General features: G+C 36.3%; 1 protein-coding gene across 1 annotated transcript in view; it reads left to right on the top strand.

Moving 5' to 3' along the window:
• Positions 1-22,509, top strand: part of LOC116645655 (serine/threonine-protein kinase TNNI3K) — a 322,413-nt gene that overhangs the window by 107,859 nt on the left and 192,045 nt on the right. The window contains exon 8 of the mRNA XM_032426036.1: positions 22,291-22,389. Coding sequence (XP_032281927.1) covers positions 22,291-22,389 — 99 coding nt within the window. The remainder of the gene's footprint in view (positions 1-22,290; positions 22,390-22,509) is intronic.

Raw genomic sequence — 22,509 nt, 5'->3', positions numbered from 1 at the left:
AATCTTTCTCTCTCCTGGACCCTAGAGCCTAGTATTTCTATAGCCTTTATATGTTTGGAACTTCTTTTACCTTTCTCTTGGATAGCTCCTATATAGCCTTCTAAGCAATATTCAATATAGGCATTATCTCTTTGGAAAAGTCACTCCCCCAGTTCAGTGCCTCATCTTTGCCCCATAACACCAGGTTTATCTCTAGCATACTTCTCTCACTATATTGATATCACATGTTTATTTGTCTCTCACCTTAGACAATAAATTCATTAAATCCAGGACCAGGCATCTGTGTTTGTCTCCTAAGCTTGGCACAGAGTAGACATTAGGTACTTGTAAAGGAATGACTGGCTGACTCAGTCTGAAATTGCCCTGGAATCCCAATTTCCTCACACCAATTTTCAGGTCTAGCCTTCTGTTTAGGCTCCTCCTTTCCTATCTCCATCTTGTCAGACTTCTTTCTAAGCCTTCAGTCCTGGCTTCTAAAGCCTCACTGAGGTTAACTGGTTGCCCAAGGGATAATAATCTGCCTGCTGGATTATATTAGTGTCCTAAGAACTCCCAAATACTGAGCTTTCTCCACAAATTCAGCCCCAGTGAATGAGTTGCTCAATGGAGCTAGACTTGCCTTACCTTTAAATGTGGCACCAGGCATGATTTGGATGCCCTGCATCTCACTGCCTGTTCTATCTGGTAGGAAGCTACTCTCTCTACCCTGTTGATAGAGTTGATGCTCTAACCTGAGAGCCAAAGAAATGAATATTTATGAAGGATTTACTTTAGTCAGGTCTTTTGCTTATTTTTTTATTATGCCATTTAATTTAATCATCACATAGATTTATTGAAGAAACTGAGGCTCAAAGAGGTAAGTTAATTTGCACCAAATCATACAGCTATTAAGAGTCAGAGTCTAAATTTTTACCCAAACTGGCTGACTACAAAAACTGAGCTCTTAATCAATTTTCTGTATAGCCAACGAGAGGGGACCTATGGAAAGCTTCCTCAAAGAAGCTAACAGGAGAAAGTCTATTGTTTCTGTATATTCTTTAGTATTTCCACTTATATTCTATAGTATTTCCACTTCTACGTTTGGCTTTGTTCTTATTTTTAAGGTTATGCCCAAGATTCCTCACCAATAAGACAATTTTTTTTGAGGGGCACCTGGGTGGCTCAGTCGTTGGGCGTCTGCCTTCAGCTCAGGTCATGATCCCAGGGTCCTGGGATCGAGCCCCGCATCGGGCTCCCTGCTCTGCGGGAAGCCTGCTTCTCCCTCTCCCACTCCCCGTGCTTGTGTTCCTGCTCTCTCTGTGTCTCTCTCTGTCAAATAAATAAATAAAATCTTTAAAAAAAAAAAAGACAATTTTTTTTTGGAAATTACACTTTCCATTATCTGTTTTTCATCTGTCCTTAGGCATTATCTCTTTGGAAAAGTCACTCCCCCAGTTCAGTGCCTCATCTTTGCCCCATAACACCAGGTTTATCTCTAGCATACTTCTCTCACTATATTGATATCACATGTTTATTTGTCTCTCACCTTAGACAATAAATCCATTAAATCCAGGACTTCATTTACCACAATGAAGTGTCACTTTTTTTTTTTGTCATTTGTTTCTATCTTATTTGTTGCTGTATCATTTGCTTCAGCTGCTATCTTAGGACCTAAAGATTTTCCATTTTCTCTAATTTGGTTAGAATTGAGGGTGGGGAGGAAAGTGTGTTTAACTAAATAATAATAATAATGACACTCCACAGCCTCTGAAGCTATAGGCAATATGTTGCTAGAGCTTTGAAAAATTATTTATGTTGTTCATAGTTTATACTTGAGAAATAGGTTAAAGGAAATGAAAGCAATTTGAAATTTGTGTTTTAGGTCTCTACCTCATTGCTTGTCCAATCATGTAAGAATTACAAGATGCCTTTTACTAAACCTGCACTAATTGTGACCAAAACACAAGCATATTGAAGGATATTTCTGGAAAGGAGGCAAAGTCATTGGAATTTCTCTGTTGTATGAATGCTGTATATACTCCATGATTTGCATACAAATTGTTCATGGAGAGAAATTAAGTTGTTTCGATTTAGTAATGGAAATTTGACACATAGTGAAAGAGAGCCCATAACAGCAATTTTGCAAGTAAAGGTTTCTTTAGAGAAGAAAAAGTAATCAGAGATAGTGAAGACTCCATTATTGGCCTAGTTTAAATACTATTTCTGAGCGTCGTATTTTAAAACATTATATACTTTCAGCCCAGCAAAGAACCACTAGAGAATGAATAATGTATTTATTGTATATTTAAAATTTATCAAGTATTCCCAAGCACAAAAAAAATGTATTATTATTGCATATTTTAGTCAGCCAATTAATGCCTACATTTATATATTACAGTGTTAGTAAACTGGACTGAGACTTGTGGTAAATACTGTAGCTTGGTTCTCTCGGTACATTTTTGACAAATATGACCGAGTTTTAGTTTAGTTTTTTTCTTATTTTAAATTGGATTTATAAGGAAACAAGATAACTTGCCCCATTATTATTGCTTTCCTAGAGGCAATTTTGCAACTATGATTATAAATAAACTTCTATTATCTAGTCTTATTTCCCAAAAGACAAGAAAAAAAATCCATCATTGGTTTTCCCTTGTGTGAGTTTCATAGTTTCTGGCAATATGCAGACCTTAAGAGTTCCTGTTCCTTGTTTAGACTTTTTAAAGTTTATCTTGACTTTCAGAAGTTTTCTTTTGTTCTTCTACAAGTTTTTCTTCAAGAATATTTATAGTGTAGAAGACATAAAAGTTGACTAGGGAAGAGCAAATCAAGTTGGTCAATATTAATTGAGCATGTATAGGTTAGTTGTGATAGAAATTGAAAAAAAGTATAAAATATAGCTTTAAATATCACCTGGGTGCTTACAACCTGTTAAAGAACTAAAAAATTGGAACATAATAATATACATTCATTCTTTCACTCAACTATTCAACAAATATTTATTGAGGAACCAATAGGTTTCAAGATCTATGTTTGACACTGGTAATTTAATAGTGAGCAGAATTATATATAGTTCCTAGCCTCACAGGTTTACGGTCTAGTGGAAAAGACAGGAAATCAAATAATCAGACAAACACACATAAAATTGCCATTGTGATAAGAGCTATGAAGATCACCAATGGCGCCATGCCTAAAAGAGGGTAATTTGGTCTCCCTTCTACTGTTTTCCCCTCAACCTGTTCTGACAAGGCAGCCTGAGTGAATCTTTTAAAATGTGTATCGGATCATGTCACTCCTCTGATCTGCCCAAAAAGCCTCCCATATAATTCAGAGCAAAAATATTCATTTTCTACCTAACTGTAATTCCCCACTCTATTCTTATTCATTCGTCATCAACCCTAAGTTCCTTAGTAACTATCTTACTTTCTTATCCTGAGATCCTGGTTCAAATGTAATTTTATCAGTAAGTTCTTTCCAGATCATCCTATTTTTGAACTGAAACCTCACCTCTCTGATATTCTAATCTCTTCCCTCCTTTATTTTTTTCCAGCACTTATCACTGTATAACAGCCTGTTGTTTATTTACTTTGTTTTACTGTCTGTTTTCCGTACTAAAATATCAGCTCAAAAAAGACAGATTTTGTTGTTGTTTTCTCTCCATTATCCTCTGTTCCTAACACAGGGCCTACCTGGCACATAGTAGACACACAATTAATATTTGTTGAATGAATATGTCAATAGTCATGGAAGTTGGGAGAGAATCTCTGAGGAACTAATAATTTGGCTTATAACTCAAGGACCTAAGTAGATGTTAATCGAGTAAAGAGAGGAGAGCTAAGATGGTGGCCAAGTAACAGGACCCTAGGCTGGTCTTGTCCATGGAACACAAGGAGATAACTATCAAATCATCCTAAATACCCCAGAAATCAGCCTGAAGACTGACAGAACAAACTCCACAACTAAAGGGAGAGAAGAAGACTCATCGAAGAGGCTAGGAAGGGCAGAGAAGTGGTTTGGGGGAGAAAGGGATCAGGACTGCTGCAGAGGAGAAGGAGCTGCGGCACAGAAGCAAGAGAGAGAGGGAGAGAGAGACAGAGGAGCACAGAGGAGAACCCACAAGGAGAACATTTCCCCAAAGCCATTTGCTGGGAAAAAGAGAGGGGCTGAGTTTTGTGAGTTCTTTCAGCCAGTGGGGCTTCAAGCCTGGAGTTTGAAAGGCCGGTGCTTTTGGCTGGCCTAGAGCCCTAAGGGCTCTGCCCTGTTCCTGCAGAAAAGGCAGTTCCCCCAGTGGCAGACAGCATGGGAAAAGCCATCTGAAGAGTGCCTGTAGCACAAGGCAGGGATATGACTTGCCCTTCTTGGAGGAGTTGCAGAGAGGTAGTACTGGAGACACCCTTCTGGGCACACAGGAGCCTGCTGGTGACATTTCTCTCCTGGCCCCTCAGCAGAAACACAGATGCACCAGCAGGAGGCAGTCCTGGGCCTGCAGAGGCTGCCTCACTCGCTTCCACCAAACCCCACTTCCCCGCACTCTGGTGAGACTGTCTTTCCGGGTCAAGCTTGCCTCAGTCCCAGAGCAGTGAGACCCTGGTCTTCTGGGTGACGACCAGCGCAGGCCCCTGCCCACATCACGTCCCTAAAGCCTGGAGTTTGAAAAGTCAGCAGGCTTGGCTGGGATAGAAGCCGCAGGACACCGTGCCGCTCTTGGTGAGGAGGCAGGCCCACAAGCCAGGGGCAGATGGCCTGGAAACAGTGATCTGGGACACACCTGGGGAGACGATTTGTTCTTCTCAGAGTGCTTTCCTGAAAGGCAACGGGCTCAGAGACTGCTCTCTGGAGACAAAGGAGGTGGCCAGTGCCATTTTCCTCCCCTACCCATCAGCATCAACACAGAACCACCTGGGGCGGGCGGTAAGAGCACAGGGAGGACATGGGCTGCCTAAGCTGCCCAGGCCAAGTCCCATGCCCTGGTGTTCTGGCGGTGCTGCCCTTCTCAGTCAAGCTTGCCTCAGTCCCAGAGTGACCGGCCCCTTGCCCAGAAGAGCAGCACAAGCCCTGGCACAGACCTCAGCCCCTGACTAGAGAGTTCTGCGGGGCTGCAGTTTGAGTGCAGGTAGTGTCAGGTCCCATTTCACAAGCAGAGCAGAGCACACCTAGTCCAAACTGGCCACATTTACAGCCAGGGACCAAACACTGTCCACAGCAGGCCAGGGGAGCCTCTGCAGATGACCGACCTGAAGACTAGAGCAGCCAAACCACAGCAGAGCACACGCAGCCCACACCAGAGATGCTTGCTCCAGTGCCAGACATACCCTCTTCTTCATTAAGCCATTTCTCTCCAAAGTGGGAAACAGACTTTTCTTGCACCCAGAAGAAGGCAGAGACTTAGACAAAAATGCCAAGATGGAGGAATTCATCCCAAATGAAAGAACAAGATCAAGTCATGGCCAGAGATCTAAGTGAGACAGATAGAAGTAACATGCCTGATGGAGAATTTAAAGCAACAATCCTAAGGATACTCACTGGGATTAAGAAAAGAATGGAGGACTTCAGGGAGGCCCTTACCACCGAGATAAAAGAGTTAAAAAAAATCAGTCAGAAATGAAAAATATAATAACTGAGATGGGAAACAGGCTTGAAACAATGAACACTAGGATGGAAGGAGCAGATCTCTCCATAGACACTTGGCAAGCTAGAAGGGAGTGTCATGATCTATTCAATGTGCTGAATGGGAAGAAAACTCTGATCACAAGTGGTAAGATTTCATTTTTTTTTGATGGTTGAGCAATATTCTATTGTCTGTATATACCACATCTTCTTTGTCCATTCGTCTGTCAATGGACATCTGGGCTCTTATCATGGTTTGGCTATTATGGATGTTGCTGCTGTAGACACTGGGGTGCAGGTGCCCCTTCTGATCACTATGTTTGTATCCTTTGGGTAAATGCCTAGTGGTGCAGTTGCTGGCTCATAGGGTAGCTCAATTTTTCACTTTTTGAGGAACCTCCATACTGTTCTCCAGACAAATGTGGAAATTAAGAAACAAAACAGAGATCATAGGGGAAGGGAGGGAAAAATAAAATAAGACGAAAACAGGAAGATAAACCGCAAGAGACTCTTAACTATAGGAAACCAACTGAGGGTTGCTGGAGGGAAGAAGGGTGGGGGTAACTGAGTGATGGGCATTAAGAAGGGTACTTGATGGAATGAGCACTGGGTGTTATATGCACTTTGATGAATCACTAAACTCTACCTCTGAAACTAATAATACACTATATGTTAATGAATTGTATTTAAATTAAAGAGAAAAAAAAAGAATGGGAAAAAACCTGCAGCCAAGAAGACTATCCAGGGAGGGCACCATTCAGAATCCAAGGAGAGATCAAGAGTTTCCCAGACAAAAAAGCACTAAAGGAGTTTGTGACTACTAAACCAGATCTTATTATTATTGTCAAATGGTGTTCTTGTGAGATGTCATTTCCCATTCTATTACTTTTTGGATGGTAATTATTACATAGAATGCTATCTTTTTTTGTTTTGTAGAATCCATTTATTTTTCTGTTACCTAATAAAATTCTTTCTCTACATACAAAACAAAAAAGTAAAGAGAGGAAGAAGTAATAATAGTAGCAGTGATAGTAATAACAGTTACCTTCAGTGCTGTGAACTAAGTAGTTTACATTATTAACTCTGAATCCTTAAAATAACCCTCCAAAATATGTAAAATCATTATCTCTCATTCACAAATGAAAGGTTGAGATGGAGTTTTCCAGGCAGAGGAAATTGTATGTGTAAAAGCTTTCTGACTATAGAAAATATGGCGAGGAGACAGTAAAAGAGTGTGTATCTGGAACTAAGAGAGACCTAGGGGATATGGTGGGAAAAGAAGAAAAAGGTTAGGGGTCAGGTAACCAAGGGACTTATTTGTAGTGTGACAACATATTCCTGATGCCTCAGGAAAGTCCTGGTCTATGCCTGTTGGCTTGATGTAATTAAGTGTAATTAATTTTTATTCAAAATTTCCCTAGGTTGGATGATAAACTGAGTTAAGAAGTTCTGTCTCCTAAGAGTAATGAGAAGCCATTAAGAAGTGGTAATGTGATCAGATTTCCATTCTGAGAAAATAACTTTAGTTGAAAGGTTAAACATAAACTAAATGAGAAGAATTTATGCAGGGAGATGTATCAGGAGGCAATAATCTATAAGATTGCCTGATTGTAGGTGGTATTAGTAAAGATGGAGACAAGAACAGAGTTGCAAAATATTTAGAGAGTAAAATCAAATTATTTGGGTTATGGGTTACATATGAAGGGAGTTTAGGAGAAGATGGTGTGAACAAAAACTTCTAGGTTTCTGGTGTCAGCAACTGAATAAAGGATTTCCAGTTCATTATGATGGAGAACAATGGAAGACTATAGTGTGTAGTTGGAGGCAGAATGGAAAGTGAAAGTTTGAAGATCAGTAAGTGTGAAATTTTAAAATGTTCATTTCATGATAAATTATCAAATAAGGTCTCCAGCCTGTGAGTAGTATTCTACTATTTGGATCTGCCACAGTGTTTATTTATCCACTCACTGATGGACATTTACATTTTTTCCAGTTTTTAGTGATTATGAGGAAATCTGCAATGACATGTATGAACATATACTTTTATTTATCTTGGGCAAACATCTACGAGTCGAATAGCTGGATCATCTGATAGGTTAATATATAACTTTTTAAGAAATTAAAAAACTGTCTCCAGAGCGTTTGACTTTTGACAAACTGTAGTACTATTTTACATTCCTATCAGCAGTGTATGAGAGTTCCAATTTCTCCATATCTTCACCGACACTTAGAATATTCCAGTCCTTTTTATTTTAACCTTTATAATACGTGTGTGGTGATATTTTATTGTGCTTTTAATTTACATTTCCCTAGGCCAAGTGATTTAGGAATGTTTCCATATGCTTATTTGACATTTTTTTTGGTGTAGTTTTCTTCTTTCTTATATTGTTTATTGAGTTTCTTGCATCTATGGGTTTGCAGTTTTCATTAACTTTGGAAGATTTTCTGCCATTATTTCTTTAAATTTTTTTTTTCTGTCTCCCCTCCAATTACATACACATTAGGATGTTTGGTGCTGTCCATAACCTCAGTGATGCTCTTTTCATTTTTCTTACATTCTCTTTTCTCTCTGTATTTCATTTTGTACAGTTTCTATTGTGATATCTTCAAGTTTAGTAATCTTTTCCTCTGTAATGTCTAATATGCTGCTAATCCCATCTAGTGCATTTTTATCTCACATGTTATAACTTTCATCTCTAAGAAATTTGATTTTGGTCATTTTTGTATCTTTCATGCCTCTACTTAGCTTCCTTATATGGAAGTTATATGGAATAGTTTCAAAAACTATTTTATTGTTCTTTTTTGAACATTCTAACATTTGTATCAATTTGGAGACAGTTTTGATTGATTATTGTCTCTTTTCATTATAAGTCATATTTTCCTACCTCTTGACATTCCTGTTAATTTCTGATTGGATTCCAGATATTATGAATTTTATGTTGTTAGGTGGAAGATATTTTTAAATTTCTATATATAGTCATAAGACAACCCTTCCAATTCTACTGGCATGCAATTAACTTACTTGGCAATAATGTGGTCCCTTTAGGTCTAGCTTTTAAAATGGTAGGACCAGAACAGTGCTCAGTGTAAGGCTAATAACCAACTTCAGAGAGAAGTCTCTTATTTTACCCAGTGTCCCATGAATCATGAGGTTTTTAGTCTGGTTGGTAGGAATAAGCATTATCCCTGGACTTGTGTGAGCACTGAGAATTATTACCACTGATCTTTTTTTGTTGGTTCTTTTCCCAGTCAGTAGTTTCCTCACATGCACACACTGATCAATGCTCAGCTTAATCCTCTAGGAGGGCTCTCTGCAGATCTTTGTACCTCTCTTTGTGTAGCTCTCTTGTCTTAGGTACTCTGTCTTATGAACTCTAGCCACATAGGTTTCTCCAGACTAGTCTCTGTTACTGTATATTGGATGCAAGAGGAAGTCTTGAAGTAGCTTTTTTAAAGTGCATATTTATAGTATCAGTAATTTGGGGAAGATTATCTGTAATGAATTCTTTCTATGAGCCTCAGTGTTACTCTAAAGTTACCAGGATATTTAATCACATGTCTTGATAATTAGTTCAATGAGTCTAGAGATGTAAGGAGATTTCATGAAGCAAGTAAACTTTGATACAGATTTTAAAGAAATAGTAGAATTTGGCAAGCATACGTTCTGTGCTAGGTACTATTGGATGATCAAATATATTTGAGAGATAAATGAATGAACTGATTGATCTTCTCTTTTCTGTTTAGCAAACTCCTACTTCAAGTCCCAAGTCTACATTTCTCCTCTATAACTTTCTCTATCTTCCCCCGACTGAGTTTATAACTTGTACCTTCTTTCTATTGTTATGATACCCCATACTTTATCTCCATTAAATCTGTAATTACCTTATATCATAATTACTTCATTTTGTTTCTTCCACTAACCTATATATTGCTTTTGAGCAATTAATTTATCTTTGACCCCAGAACCCAGCAGAGTGCTTAGAATACCTAGGTGTTTAAAAATATTTGTTGATGTGAACTGTTGCTCCTCTTTTGAAATTCACAAGTATGATGAATCACAGACCTGTACCCCTGAAACAAATAATACATTATATGCTAATAAAAAATAATAATAATAAAATTCACAAGTAGACAGTAATGTAGAAGTCAGTTCTGACCTGGACGTTTTCAGTGATGAACTGAGAGGCACAATAGTATATTAGCTAACTATTGCTATGTAAAAAATTATCCCAAAACTTTGTGGCTTAAAAGAACAAACTTTTATTATTTTGCAGTTTCTGTAGTTCAGGAATTTCAGGGCACCTTAGCTGGGTCCCCTGACTTAGGGTCTTTCACAAGGTATCAGGTGGGGCTCTAATTATCTCAAGGACCAAAAGGAAGAGAATCCACTTTCGTGCTCACTCGCATAGATGTTGGCAGGTTTAGATCCTTTCTAGCTGTTAGCCAGAGACATCAGTGCCTTGTCATGTGACCTATGCATAAGAAAGCTCACAGTAAGACATCTGGCTCCCATCAGAGAGAGTGATGCAGAAATCTAGAGTAGGCAAATAAGATAAAGTCACAGTCTTTTTGTAACGTTATCTTGTAAGTAACATTCCGTAATTTTTGCTATATTCTTTTCATGAGAAGTGAGTCATTAGGTCAATCCCACACTCAAGGGAACTATTTGACCTCATATATAGCCAATACCACTTATACTTTCTCCAAAACAATAACAAATAAATACAGAAATGGATTCATAGAGGGTTATGTATTCTGTATGAAAGATATGGACTCTGTTAACCCAGGAAATTTGGCATGATGCCAAACTCATGTTCTTTGGCCCAGCTTTCTCCTCAGAGCAGAGGATCCAACAAGTAGATGTGATGTCAATTTTATTCCCCAAGAACTAGTAGCTCTTTTTTTGTGGAACAATGATTTCCAGTATGCATTCTCTGGATGTCTAAGGTTCTAGTGGTACCTCAGACGTCATATAGGGAGAGAGGGAGGAGTGCTAGGGCCATGCCCCCTGGCACCAGGTGGCACCCAACCCAATTCTATCATGTTACTTATGCTGAATTCTCAGTTCATAAATACAAGTTTGAAAAAATACTGTTTGAAATGTCTCAAAAACTGGGATCCTAGAGCAATGGTTTCTGGCTATAGTAGTGTAGTATAGTGTAGTGGTTAGGCCTGCAGGCTCTGGAACCAGCCTGCCTGGGTTTCTTTGTATCCAGATTCTGCCATTAGCTAGCCATGTGATGGGATTTAGAAAAGTCTGGGCTTGAGTGCCATCCACAGTTGTTTCTTGGCCCTTTCTGTTTCTGAAGCCAAAACTACTTGGGCAGACTTGATACTCTGCTGCTTTTTATTTTCACTGTAGCCTTCTATTATTAGCCTCCCTATATTTATCTTAGTTTAACATAACCAGTGGAATGGTTAATGCATTTACCATCATTATGCCTACTGTTTTTGTCCTGATAATAGGTCTTTGACTAGATGATGTGTGTTCTTCGTTTTAATAAACTCCTTCTCTAGAAAGAAAATTATCTATAATTGATTTCTATACCTGTCAATGCTTAGGGTTTCATAATCAGTTAAAACATTTTCACAGCTGTGGGTTTACCAATTTCATTGTGTCACTTATTCTAAGTTATTGCAGATGAACATTTTCAATTATATGGTTAAATAAAGAGCCTGTAGGTTGCAATTAATTACCCACATCTGCTGTCCTAATATGAATTAAGGTAGTATCTTACAGTTCATCTAATAGTGAGCTTTCTGGATTAATTAATGAGGAGGCTCACAAAGGGGAGCTCTAAATATTTCATATATTGTGCTTGTAATAGGACTAACCCTTGAGCCTGAGACTTAACTGTTGATGTTGTCCTCTTTGTTTTTAAACTCCAGCTGCTAGAAATTAATCATTGATATAGTTTTTTAAGAGGATTCTTATTACTTATTCTTCTCTAAGAGCCAAAATCTTTATGTGTTCCTTCTTATGTTCTATTAGTTGATTCCAACTCGCCTTCAAAGTGTACTTTAGAAGTTGATTTTTCAAGGGGCACCTCAGTGGTGCAGTTAGGTAAGCATCAGAACTCTTGGTTTCAGCTCAGGTCATGATCTCAGGATTGTGATCTCAAGGTCGGGATCTTAGGGTCATGATCTCAAGGTCCTGAGGTCGAGCCCCACCTCCAGCTTTGCACGGAGTCTGCTTAGAGTTTCTCTCTGCCTCTCCCTCTGCCTCTCCCCCCGACCCCACTCTCTATCTCTCTCTCTCAAATAAGTAAGTCTTTTAAAAAAAAATAAGTTGATTTTTCAAGTGGAGGCAAATCACTTGTTTTCAAAATGCTTTGGCAGAGGAGCCAAAGATGGAGGAACAGGTGACTTGGGCTGGAGAACAAAAGTCATGAGAAAACCGGTTGTCAGGTGCTACTTGCCCCCCGTGGTTCTGATGTCCAGGGTGTCTGCAGTGTGGGGAGGAATGTCAGTGAGAGGAAGCCTAACTGGTACTATAGTTTTCAAGTTTCTGCAGTCAGAATATAGTGACAAATGTTGGGCCTTTGGCAAGCTCTATAAGTAAATCTCATAAGAAAAAAAAATTATGGCTTTTGAAATGCATAGAACATGATATATTCATAACATAGTAAATGTTGAAAGCTGTTTTCTCAGCCAGAGATTTTAAAATAAGACCCTCACATAAAGAAATGCTGCAAAAAAAAAGTATATCTATAAAGAAGAAAATAGCACAGCAAGATGATGATTAGCTGGAAGGCTTAGAAAATGTTGTCCCTCTTTTCTTAAAACTATCTCTTCACGGACTTCCTTAATAAGCATTCCTTTGTTATCTTTTTCTTTCTTAGATGACTTTTTCCTTTGCTGGCTCCCTTTCTTATCACTTTTTAGCAGTAAATATCCCATAAATGTCTCCTCTTACCTTACGGAAGTGATGTTATCTCCTGGCTTCAATTATTACTTTCATAAAATGATACACACCACTTGTATCTCCAGCCCTGACCTCACTGCTTCTCATTACTCTTCTTCGTTCATCAGCTTTTCTACTTATGTTCTCATCATTTCCTGAGAAGTGATACATTTATATAATTGATGAATTCTTTTTTTATATGTATATAAGTTAATATATCCTTCAGCTCTATTTCTACAACTTAAGAATATAGAGCTTTCCTTTAATTTCTTTGATAATATTATCTTGTGGAATCATTTTCTAAGTAATTTTCAGACCAAATTTAATTTTAACCTGAGATAATAAGAGAAAGATCACATAAGAGAACCTCATTTCTGTGACAGCCTGAAGAAACTATTTTCCAATAAGTTTTTGTACTCAAATATTTAATTAGAGGTATGTCAGTAAAAAAAAAGTCATTACAAAAATATTCAGTGAATGTTATTAGTGAAAAACTCTGTGACTACATGATAGAGAGTTCTCACCTAACATTTGTAGTGCATGTCAAGAAGTGAGTGTATATATTTAAAAATGGAAAATTTTACAGAAAATAGAGCATAAAGTCAAAAGAAGTGCTTATTAAATCTAAAGCAAAAGCTACTATCTGAGACGTTTTCTAAGTAATACAAGCTTCAATACAAATGGACAAGCAATTATTGGTGTCTTTAGTTAGCATAGTTTTTGGTAGTTGTTTGAAAATTTGAGAATTATGTTCACATCTTGGTTGAAGGATTGGCCTCAATCAAAACAGCTTGTGGTGCTGGGTAAGAACAAAGTGAACTGCCAAGGGGAATTGGAAGAAACTGGCTATTACAAGTGTTTAATCTGGGAGGAGAAACTAGGTAATGTTCCCACTTCTTAAATTCATGAAGTAGACAAAGTTTTATCTTCACACTCATCTCCCCAAAGAGGTTTCCTCTTTTAAAGTCATCACTTGTTCACAATTTCTCATCATCTCTCACTATGCCCAGGCTTCTTATATGCCAAGTCATATTATTCTACCATCTTCATTATGTCTGAGACCCCTTCTTCATTTCCAAACCACTACTACTACCTCAGCTTATTTGATCCTTAGCTCTCTCTTTTTAACTTACTGTAGGCCCTTGCTACCTGATTACCCTGCTTCCAGTCTTGCTCCTTCTTCAATCCATTTGCTATACTATTACTAGAAGTGTCATTTTAAGATGCAAATCAGAATATATTTTACTACTACTTAAAATCTCTTGGTGAGTTCCTAAAAGGAAAAATTCTAAGAAAAATTCTAAACTTCCTTCTATAGTACGTAAGATTCTTTAAGATCCCTAATAAACAACTCCTACTTAGAATAAATTTTACTACATTTGTTTTTCAATCAACTCTAAACAATTACATAGCCAGGAGCATTCTTTTTTTTTTTTCAATTTGGTAAAACCTCTCTTTTTTTAAATTAACATATAATGTATTATTGGTGTCAGAGGTACAGGTCAGTGATTCATCAGTCTTATATAAAACCCAGTGCTCATTATATCACATGCCCTCCTTAATGTCCATCACCCAGTTATCCCTTCCTCCTACCCCCCTTCCCTCCGGCAACCCTCATCTTGTTTGTTTCCTATGTTTCCTGTGATTAAGAGTCTCTTATGGTTTGTCTCTCTCTGGTTTCATCTTATTTTATTTTTTCCTCTCTTCCCCTATGATCCTCTGTTTTATTTCTTAAATTTCACATATCAGTGAGATCATATGATAATTATCTTTCTCTGATCGACTTATTTAACTTAGCATAATACCCTGTAGTTCCATCCACGTCATTGCGAATAGCAAGATTTCATTTTTTTTGATGGGCTGAGTAGTATTCCATTATATATATATACCACATCTTCTTTATCCATTCATCTGGGCTCTTTCCATCATTTGGCCATTGTGGACATTATTGTATAGCCAGGATCATTCTTACTGATATACTGGCTATATGAACATCTCTGAAAATCTTTGAAGAGTAACATCTATCAAGAGCTATATCTTTTGCACTACTGTATAAGATGGCAAGGAATTGCTAACTGGCCACAAAAAATAATACACATAAGAAGTAAAACAGCATGGAATAGCATGGTCTTTGGGCTTCCATAGACCTGAATTTAAACTTTGGTGCTTTCCTTACAAGCTGTATAATTCTGAATTCCATTATTCTTATTTTTAAGATGAGGCTGTTAATAAAATTCCATGAGATTGCTATAAGCATTACCTGAAACAGGTATTCTCATTTAGCTCATAGATATCCTCAAAGTACACATTCAAGAGATATTAGTTCCCTTTGCCTTCTAATGCTTCATTCACATTAATAAGAATTAAAGTGTAAGTGACAGAGATCAATGTAGGGGACTCTATCTTCCCAGGGAAAAAGCAGTGGGAAATAGAGTAGAAATATGTAACAGGACGAACAGTTGCCAAAGGAGGTAGATGTTGTGTTAGAGGAAGTTTGGAAAAAGCACATGCAACTGGAGAGGTGTGTGTGTGTGTGTAGTAGTAGTAGTAGTAGTAGATGGAATCAACCAGAGAATGTATACCGCAAAAGAGCTAATAGCTGCCACTTATTGAATACTTACTGTTATGTACCAAGTATTGTGCTAATTGCTTTGCATGTATTAACTTAATACAAAAGAATTAGAGCAGACAAAGGAGATCAAAAAGAAAAACTAGGAAATAATTTTCAGTGGGAAAAAAGCAACACTTAAGAAACACTTAAGAGATGAACAGAGAGAGTCACCTCTATAAAGGAATAATAATAAGTTGGCAGAGAGATAGGGAGCAAACTCAAAGACTGTGATGTCAGTCAACCAAAGGGAGGATAGGATCTTAAGGAGCAGATAAATAGTAAAATAAATATTAAAATAAGGAAAAAAACTAAAAATTATCTGTTGGAATGGGCAATTAGGAGGCCTTTGATGTCATTTTCCACAAAAATTTTACTAAGGTGGTGAGGTCTGAAGTCAGGTTGTAGTGGGCTGAGGAATGAATAGGAGGTGAGGAAATGTGGACAAAATGTAGACTACTTTTAAAAGAATATTGTCTATAAAGTTTAGGAGAGAGGGAAATGGTTCAAGGGGACACAATTGAGAACTGGTTTTTGAAAGTTAGAAATGGGAATAACTGGAAAATATCAAATCTAAATCAACTTGCATATTAATGTCTTTGGAACCATTTTGAATTCATGAGGCATAAACTTTAGAAAACATTTTCCTCTATTGTAAAGAATGCTGCTATAAACATAGGGGTGCATGTATCGTTTTGCATTAGTGTTTTTGTATTTTTAAGGTAAATATCCGGTCGTGTAATTACTGGATCATAGGGTATTTCTGTTTTTAACTTTTTGAGGAAACTTCATACTGTTTTCCACAGTGGCTATACCGGTTTGCATTCCTACCAACAGTGCAAGACATGGATGGCTCTAGAGAGTATAATGCTAAACAAAATAACCAGTCAGAGAAAGACAAATACCATATGATTTCTCTCATATGTGGAATTTAAGAAACAAAACAAATGAGCAAAGGGAAAGAGAGACAGAGAAACCTAGAAACAGACTCTTGACTAAAGAGAACAAACTAATGGTTACCAGAGAGGAGGTAGGTGGGTGGATGGGTTAAATAGGTGATGAGGATTTAGGAGTGCACTTGTGATGAGCACTGAGTTATGTATAGGATTGTGGAATCATTATATTGTACACCTGAAACCAATATAGCACTGTATGTTAACTGAGATTAAAATAAAAACTTAAAACATTTTAATTAAAAAACTAAAAATAAAAAATAAAAAAATAATTTTCCTCTAAAGTTTCACTACTACAGATTTTCCAATAAATGGAAATAGATATTATCCTAGTATAGTCTCATGGTTCTTCTCTCTGTAAATCTTAGAAATAAAGGTTAGATAAAGGTATACAGAAGAGAAAATTGTGGCTTTAAATAAACTATAAATCCTGAGGAAAACATTAGTATAAACATACATTTGAGTAAGACAATAAAGAAGTCATAGAAGTTGAGATATCACTTAAAGCAAAGAAGATCTTAATTTAAAAGTATAGGTATTTATTGAACATCTACTAGGTAGAAGACACTATATTTAATTTTGACAATTTCAACTGACCTTGATTGCCATTTTATTCCTTTCAGAATTTACTTTATCCTACTTCTCTCCCATGGGACATTTGGTTCCTCTTGATATGGCCTTTATTTTCTTCATTGCTATCAATGATTTTCATAATATGAAGAATACAGGGGGTGCTAAGTCAAATAAGTTAAAGTCATAATATAGGAGAAGCATTCAGTAAGCAAGAACAATAAGGGCCTTTGCTTTTAGAATCTCTGGAATATTAAATGATAAAGTTTGACTATTTTAATTATGATTAAATTCCAGTGAAAATTATTTTCGCTGAAGTCCCAAACTTCTTACACTTCACTGGCACAAGTTTAGAACATGAAAACAAAAGTTTAAAATTTTGTATAATAGTGGTTTACCCACTATTAATGGAAAGATTAAGTTGTGAGGATAAATAGTATAAGTATCCAGAGAAAGAAATTATCAGTATGGTGAAGTATTTGTAGGAACTTCTTATGAAGAACATGAGCTTGACCTTGAGACTGGTTATATGTCAGGCAGAGAAAGAGAAGGGAGGCTTTCTAGGAAGAAAGAGCAGAATGTATAAATATATGTTTAAATACAACCTGAAAATCGAAGATGCTCCACTTGGACCTTTTGATGAGTCAACTGGTAAATGAAAATATCTGTGAAGTGTAATATATATAGTAATTACTACTATCAAAATAAGGAACTCTGATTCATTTTCTATGCTTATAAAACAACTACTTAATGGGAAGCACTTTTTGGTGCTTATCCTTCAGTCAGTAAAAGGTACCTAGTTACCAGACCATATTTGAACACCATTCCTTTAATCATAATAATAATACTGACATATATGTCAGGTATACAAATCTAAGTTTAATACAGTTTATTTCCTTAAAGAGTTTAAAGATTATAAAGATATCCTTTCTGTGATAACCTTCTTTCTACTTTTCAATTTCACTAGTAGTTTTGTTAATGTTTTTGAAGGAAAAAGATCAAAACTATGTATTTTATAAAAAAATCTTAAGACAACAGATCTTATGTCCTGCAAAAATCTTAATGAGATAATGTGTACATGTAAAACTCTAATTTCAGTTCCCGACATGGAGCAGGCGCTGAAGTTTGCTAAAGGTTAATGTAATATATGCAACCGATGGATTGTTGAATACTATATCTGAGACTAATGATGTACTATTTGTTGGCTAATTGAATTTAAAAAATAAAAGATAAATAAAAAAATAAAATAAGTTATCAATAAATGTTTGTTGAATTGAATTATTTAAAATTTCTATCATATAATTGGGTCCTAATTGTTAATGTTTAAATTCACTTATAACTGATGGTGTGTGTGTGTGTGTATAATTTTTGCTAGAAACACAGTCCAATTCAACAATTACTTAGATGCCTATCATATACTTTGCAAAGTGGCAAATAATTCAGGCTGTGACTTTATGGGGCTTCATGTAGTAGAAAGAATGTGAAATTGCTTTACCAACTCTTTCAGTTTCTGGAGAAGGGAAACATGGATAAAATAATAGATATATGTTCCAGCCTAAATGTTAATACAAGTATATTTGTCTTAGCCACATGACAGTCTTATTTGTACATCACAATACGTTATATTCCCATAGATTGCTAAGAGATACCCTCTCCACAGTAACTCCAAAAGTAATAAAAATCAATAAATGGGTTCTACTCATATAAATAACATATGACACTATTCAGATAATTCCAATGTACATTGCTCTCAATGGTTAAATATTTCCTTGAATTTTAAAACAAACTAATAAAGCCTACCGTTCAATAATGACTCTGTGTGGTTTCATTAACACTTACATTTTAACAGTTTCTCAGAAGGTCAACAGTTCATAATTAATGCATGTTCAGCCAAAAGATTGACCTTCTGAATGACTGGGTAAGTGCAAATTTAGGAGGAAAAAAGTTTGCTTTGGACCATTTATTGAAGCCTAAGAGCCATTATCTTTTAGGATCAAAGTAAGTTCTGGAACCATGCCTAAGAAATTGGCTCTACATGTTAACATTTGAGAGTCCCTATTACAATAAAAATGCATGCTGTCTACTTTATGCTATATTTAAAATAAGAGAAATTGTAAAAAGCTTCATTTACTTGATCATTTGTGACCTTCTATAAAGGTTCCTAAGATTGAACTCCCAGGCATGTGAAGTCTAAGATACCAAGCACTTTATATAAATGGCTCTGATACTCATTTCCAAGCTGAATCTACAGAGCTTCTACTGAAAGTTTCCTCTTATCTGAGTTTGAGTCAGTTAGTTCATTTACTTAAAGATTAGTGTTAATGAGATCAAGGCCACACAAGGGGCCTAATGGAAAACATTTGAGGTCAAAGGGACCTAGATTTGAATTCCAGTTCTGCTTTTACTAGCTGTAGGAATTCGAACAATTTATCTAGCCTCTTTGAGGCTCAGTTTCTTCACTTTTAAAATGGAAAAGTAGCACTTATCTTTCTGTGTTTTGGGGTGAAACAGGACATTCCAGTTACCATTTATGCACTTAGTGCAGGGTCTGACACATAATATGCCCTCAATAAATGTTAATTGTGTTTTTAATTTTTTGTTAGAAAAACAACTCACTATACACGTTATGTATTCTATGGATCATTAGTTAGCAATACCCAACTATCAGCAAGAGTATTGTTCTGAGAGTGTACAGAAGCCTATACACCTGTTTATATATATATATATATAAAGATTTATTTATTTTATTTTAGAGAGAGAGAGAGCGTGCGTGCGTACATGGCGGGGGGCAGGGGCAGAGGGAGAAAGAGAGAGAGAATCTCAAGCAGACTCCCTGCTGAGCGCAGAGCCCAACCTGGCGCTTGATTTCACAACCCTGAGATCATGACCTGACCCCAAATCAAGAGCGGATGCTTAACTGACTGAGCCACCGAGGTGCCCCAACACCTGTTTATATTTTCGAAACCACCAGAAATTTCAGATGTCCTAACAAGAATTCCTTATCTTTTTTAATCACTAGATTCTATCTCTGAAATTAATATTATACTATATGTTAACTAACTTGAATTTAAAGAAAATCTTGGAGAAAAAAATTTTGAAAATTAAAAACAATTTAAAAAATTTATAAAAATACTAAGTGTATCTTTGACAGAAAGAACATATCCAGCTGCTTTCGATCAATCTAATGAAAATTCACAATCCTTTGATCTTGTATAGGATAGCTAGAAAATGTATATGAGCAAAGGAGTAGCTATGCCCAAACTTGTTGAAAAGCCTGTAACATTAAACTCAGTCATTCTGTTATCTATAACATATTGTCACTGATTGTATTTTATCTTCTGATTTTTGTTCAATATTAATCATCAAATCCATCAAAAACATAACTTTGATTATTTTTTCCTGTTATATGTATATGGAGTTTCTTCGGTAAGAATTTCAAATATCTTGGAACTATAGATGTTGCTTTGTTAGTAGAAGTTTTTTCTCAAAACCATCAAAACTCAGCTTTATTGTGGCTCCAATATCAAAAGTGTGTCTAGCTTTAAATCGCAACTTTATTCACAAGCTCTAAAAAGTCCCCTATTTTATGGCTGCTCATGGATAGTGTAAGTATTTATTTAGAACAGTGATGTCATTGGAAAGACAAGAATAAAAATATGAGTGAAGTCATTGTCCAAAATACTAAAATTTGGTATTTCTTATTAATTTTTGTTTCAAAATGGAAGATATTTTCCTGGTAATATGAATCATGGTAAAAATTGTGAAACAGAAAAATTTGAAGTTCCCTTATATAGCTATTTACTATTAATGTTTTGGTATATTTCCTTCCATCCTTTAAAATTATCATTTTATATACGTACATATGTATATATATTCATAACCATACATAATATATATAAGAATGCATGTGCTTATTTAACTTAAAGGTATTTCATGGACCCCTTTCCAATTTAATAAAAAAGTGATAGTTTTGAGAACTTATTTAATATTATTTCCACAAAGAACATTACATTTTTCTTTACTATTATGTTTCAATAAACGTCTTTGTACTTTAAAAAAAAAAGAATTCCTTATCTTTGTATGACAATCAGTTCTAATGCTGATTGAATAAATTCTGAGACTAAGCATGTAAAACAACACAGTTTTAGCTCAGACATGCTCAATAAATTGTGTGTTGATACATGAATAAATGGATGATTGAATGAATAAACTATTTAAAACCATGGAGCACTCAGAAACAAAGCTTGAGGCAAGAGACTAAAGATTCCGTCCTGACACTGACTTGCTACATGACTCAGAAATTTCCTACTTCTCATTTTCAACTTCTTCCTTCTCATTTTCAATTTCTTCGTCTTTAAAAAATAGGGGTTTGGTATGTAATGTCTGCCCATGGTCCCTCTCCAGTTCTGAAGGGTTATGATTCAAACAGGAAAGGAAACTTGACTGAGGAGGCAATTTGTTTATTGGAATAGAAGAGGTATTGGAGCGTAAGTCCTTTGAGCTTTTAGATCCCATCTTCCTGTTTTCTCTTCTAAGTCTAACAAACTTTTGAAAATTTTCCCAAATGTGTATTATTTGACCACATGAATAATAGACAATGCATTAAAATCCACAATAAAAATGAGCACATCTGAAGGAAATGATTCCAATCAATTTTCCAGAGAAGAGACTTAGAAATAGGTCTTTGCGGAGCGCCTGGGTGGCTCAGTCAGTTAAGCCACTGCCTTCAGCTCAGGTCATGATCCCGGGGTCCTGGGATCGAGCCCCACATCCGGCTCCCTGCCCAGCGGGGAGCCTGCTTCTCCCTCTCCCTCTGCCTGCCTCTCTGCCTACTTGTTGTCTCTCTGTCAAATAAATGAATAAAATCTTTAAAAAAAAAAAAAAAAAGAAAGAAATAGGTCTTTGGGAGGAGAAGAAATTTGGAAGGGTTAGCAGATTTGTTACAATCTATAATTTTCCATGAAGACAGTTGGCCAACAGCACGTTATGTTTTTCAGTTGCTCATTCATTCATTCATTCATTCACTCATCCATTCATTCATTCAACAAATGCTTATGGAATGATTACTATTTGCATGACAACCGGCCAGGGCAGGATTATAAAGATGAACCTGATGTACTTTGTCCTTAAAGGATTTGTTCTTTAGTACAGATGAAAAGCATGCATATAATTTTTTAAATGTTCTATATGGCATGAAAGAGAGTTATATGAGATTTATGAAGAAGGAAGACAATTTCAGCAAGTCAGTTGGCAGTGAAGGGAGGAAAATCAAAGAAATCTTGGAGGAGAAGGTATTTAGCTTGGGTTTAAATATCTGTAGATTGGGCAAGAGATAATTCCTTGCTGAGGAGATGATGTGAACAAAGGCTCAAAGGAGCAGGAAATGGGATGCAGTTTTACTAGATAATTGAGTTTATGAAAGAGAGTAATGGGAAATTCATTTAAAAAGAATACTGTCAGATTGAGAAGACGTTTGAAACCCATGCTAAGGGGTTTGGTCTTCATTTTCGAGACAAAAACAAGCGATCAGAGGTTTCAGAGAAGGGAGATGGAAGAAAACTGTTTCAGGATAGTGATTTCCGAAGAAGCATTGTGCATGGTGGTTGTAAAATGTATTTTGATAGGCAGATGCCCCAAATCAAGGTCTTAACTGAGCTCCCTTTCTTGTCCAGGCTGCTGACGTCCTGCTGCAACATGGAGCTAATGTCAATGTTCAAGATGCAGTTTTTTTCACTCCATTGCACATTGCAGCATACTATGGACATGAACAGGTAAGTCTGACAAGAGTATTTCCAAAGGCTGGGGGACCTTTCCAGGCTTTTGTTGAACTATATGTCCTAGCCTCAAAGAAAGAATATTTAAGATATCTTTTGAATTATTTTTGCCATATT

The sequence above is a fragment of the Phoca vitulina genome, unplaced genomic scaffold (genome assembly GCF_004348235.1).
Source record: "Phoca vitulina isolate PV1807 unplaced genomic scaffold, GSC_HSeal_1.0 scaffold2, whole genome shotgun sequence".
NCBI classification, from domain to species: domain Eukaryota; kingdom Metazoa; phylum Chordata; class Mammalia; order Carnivora; family Phocidae; genus Phoca; species Phoca vitulina.
The sequence above is the reverse complement of the archived record's forward strand: the minus strand, read 5'-3'. Positions and strand labels throughout refer to the sequence as shown.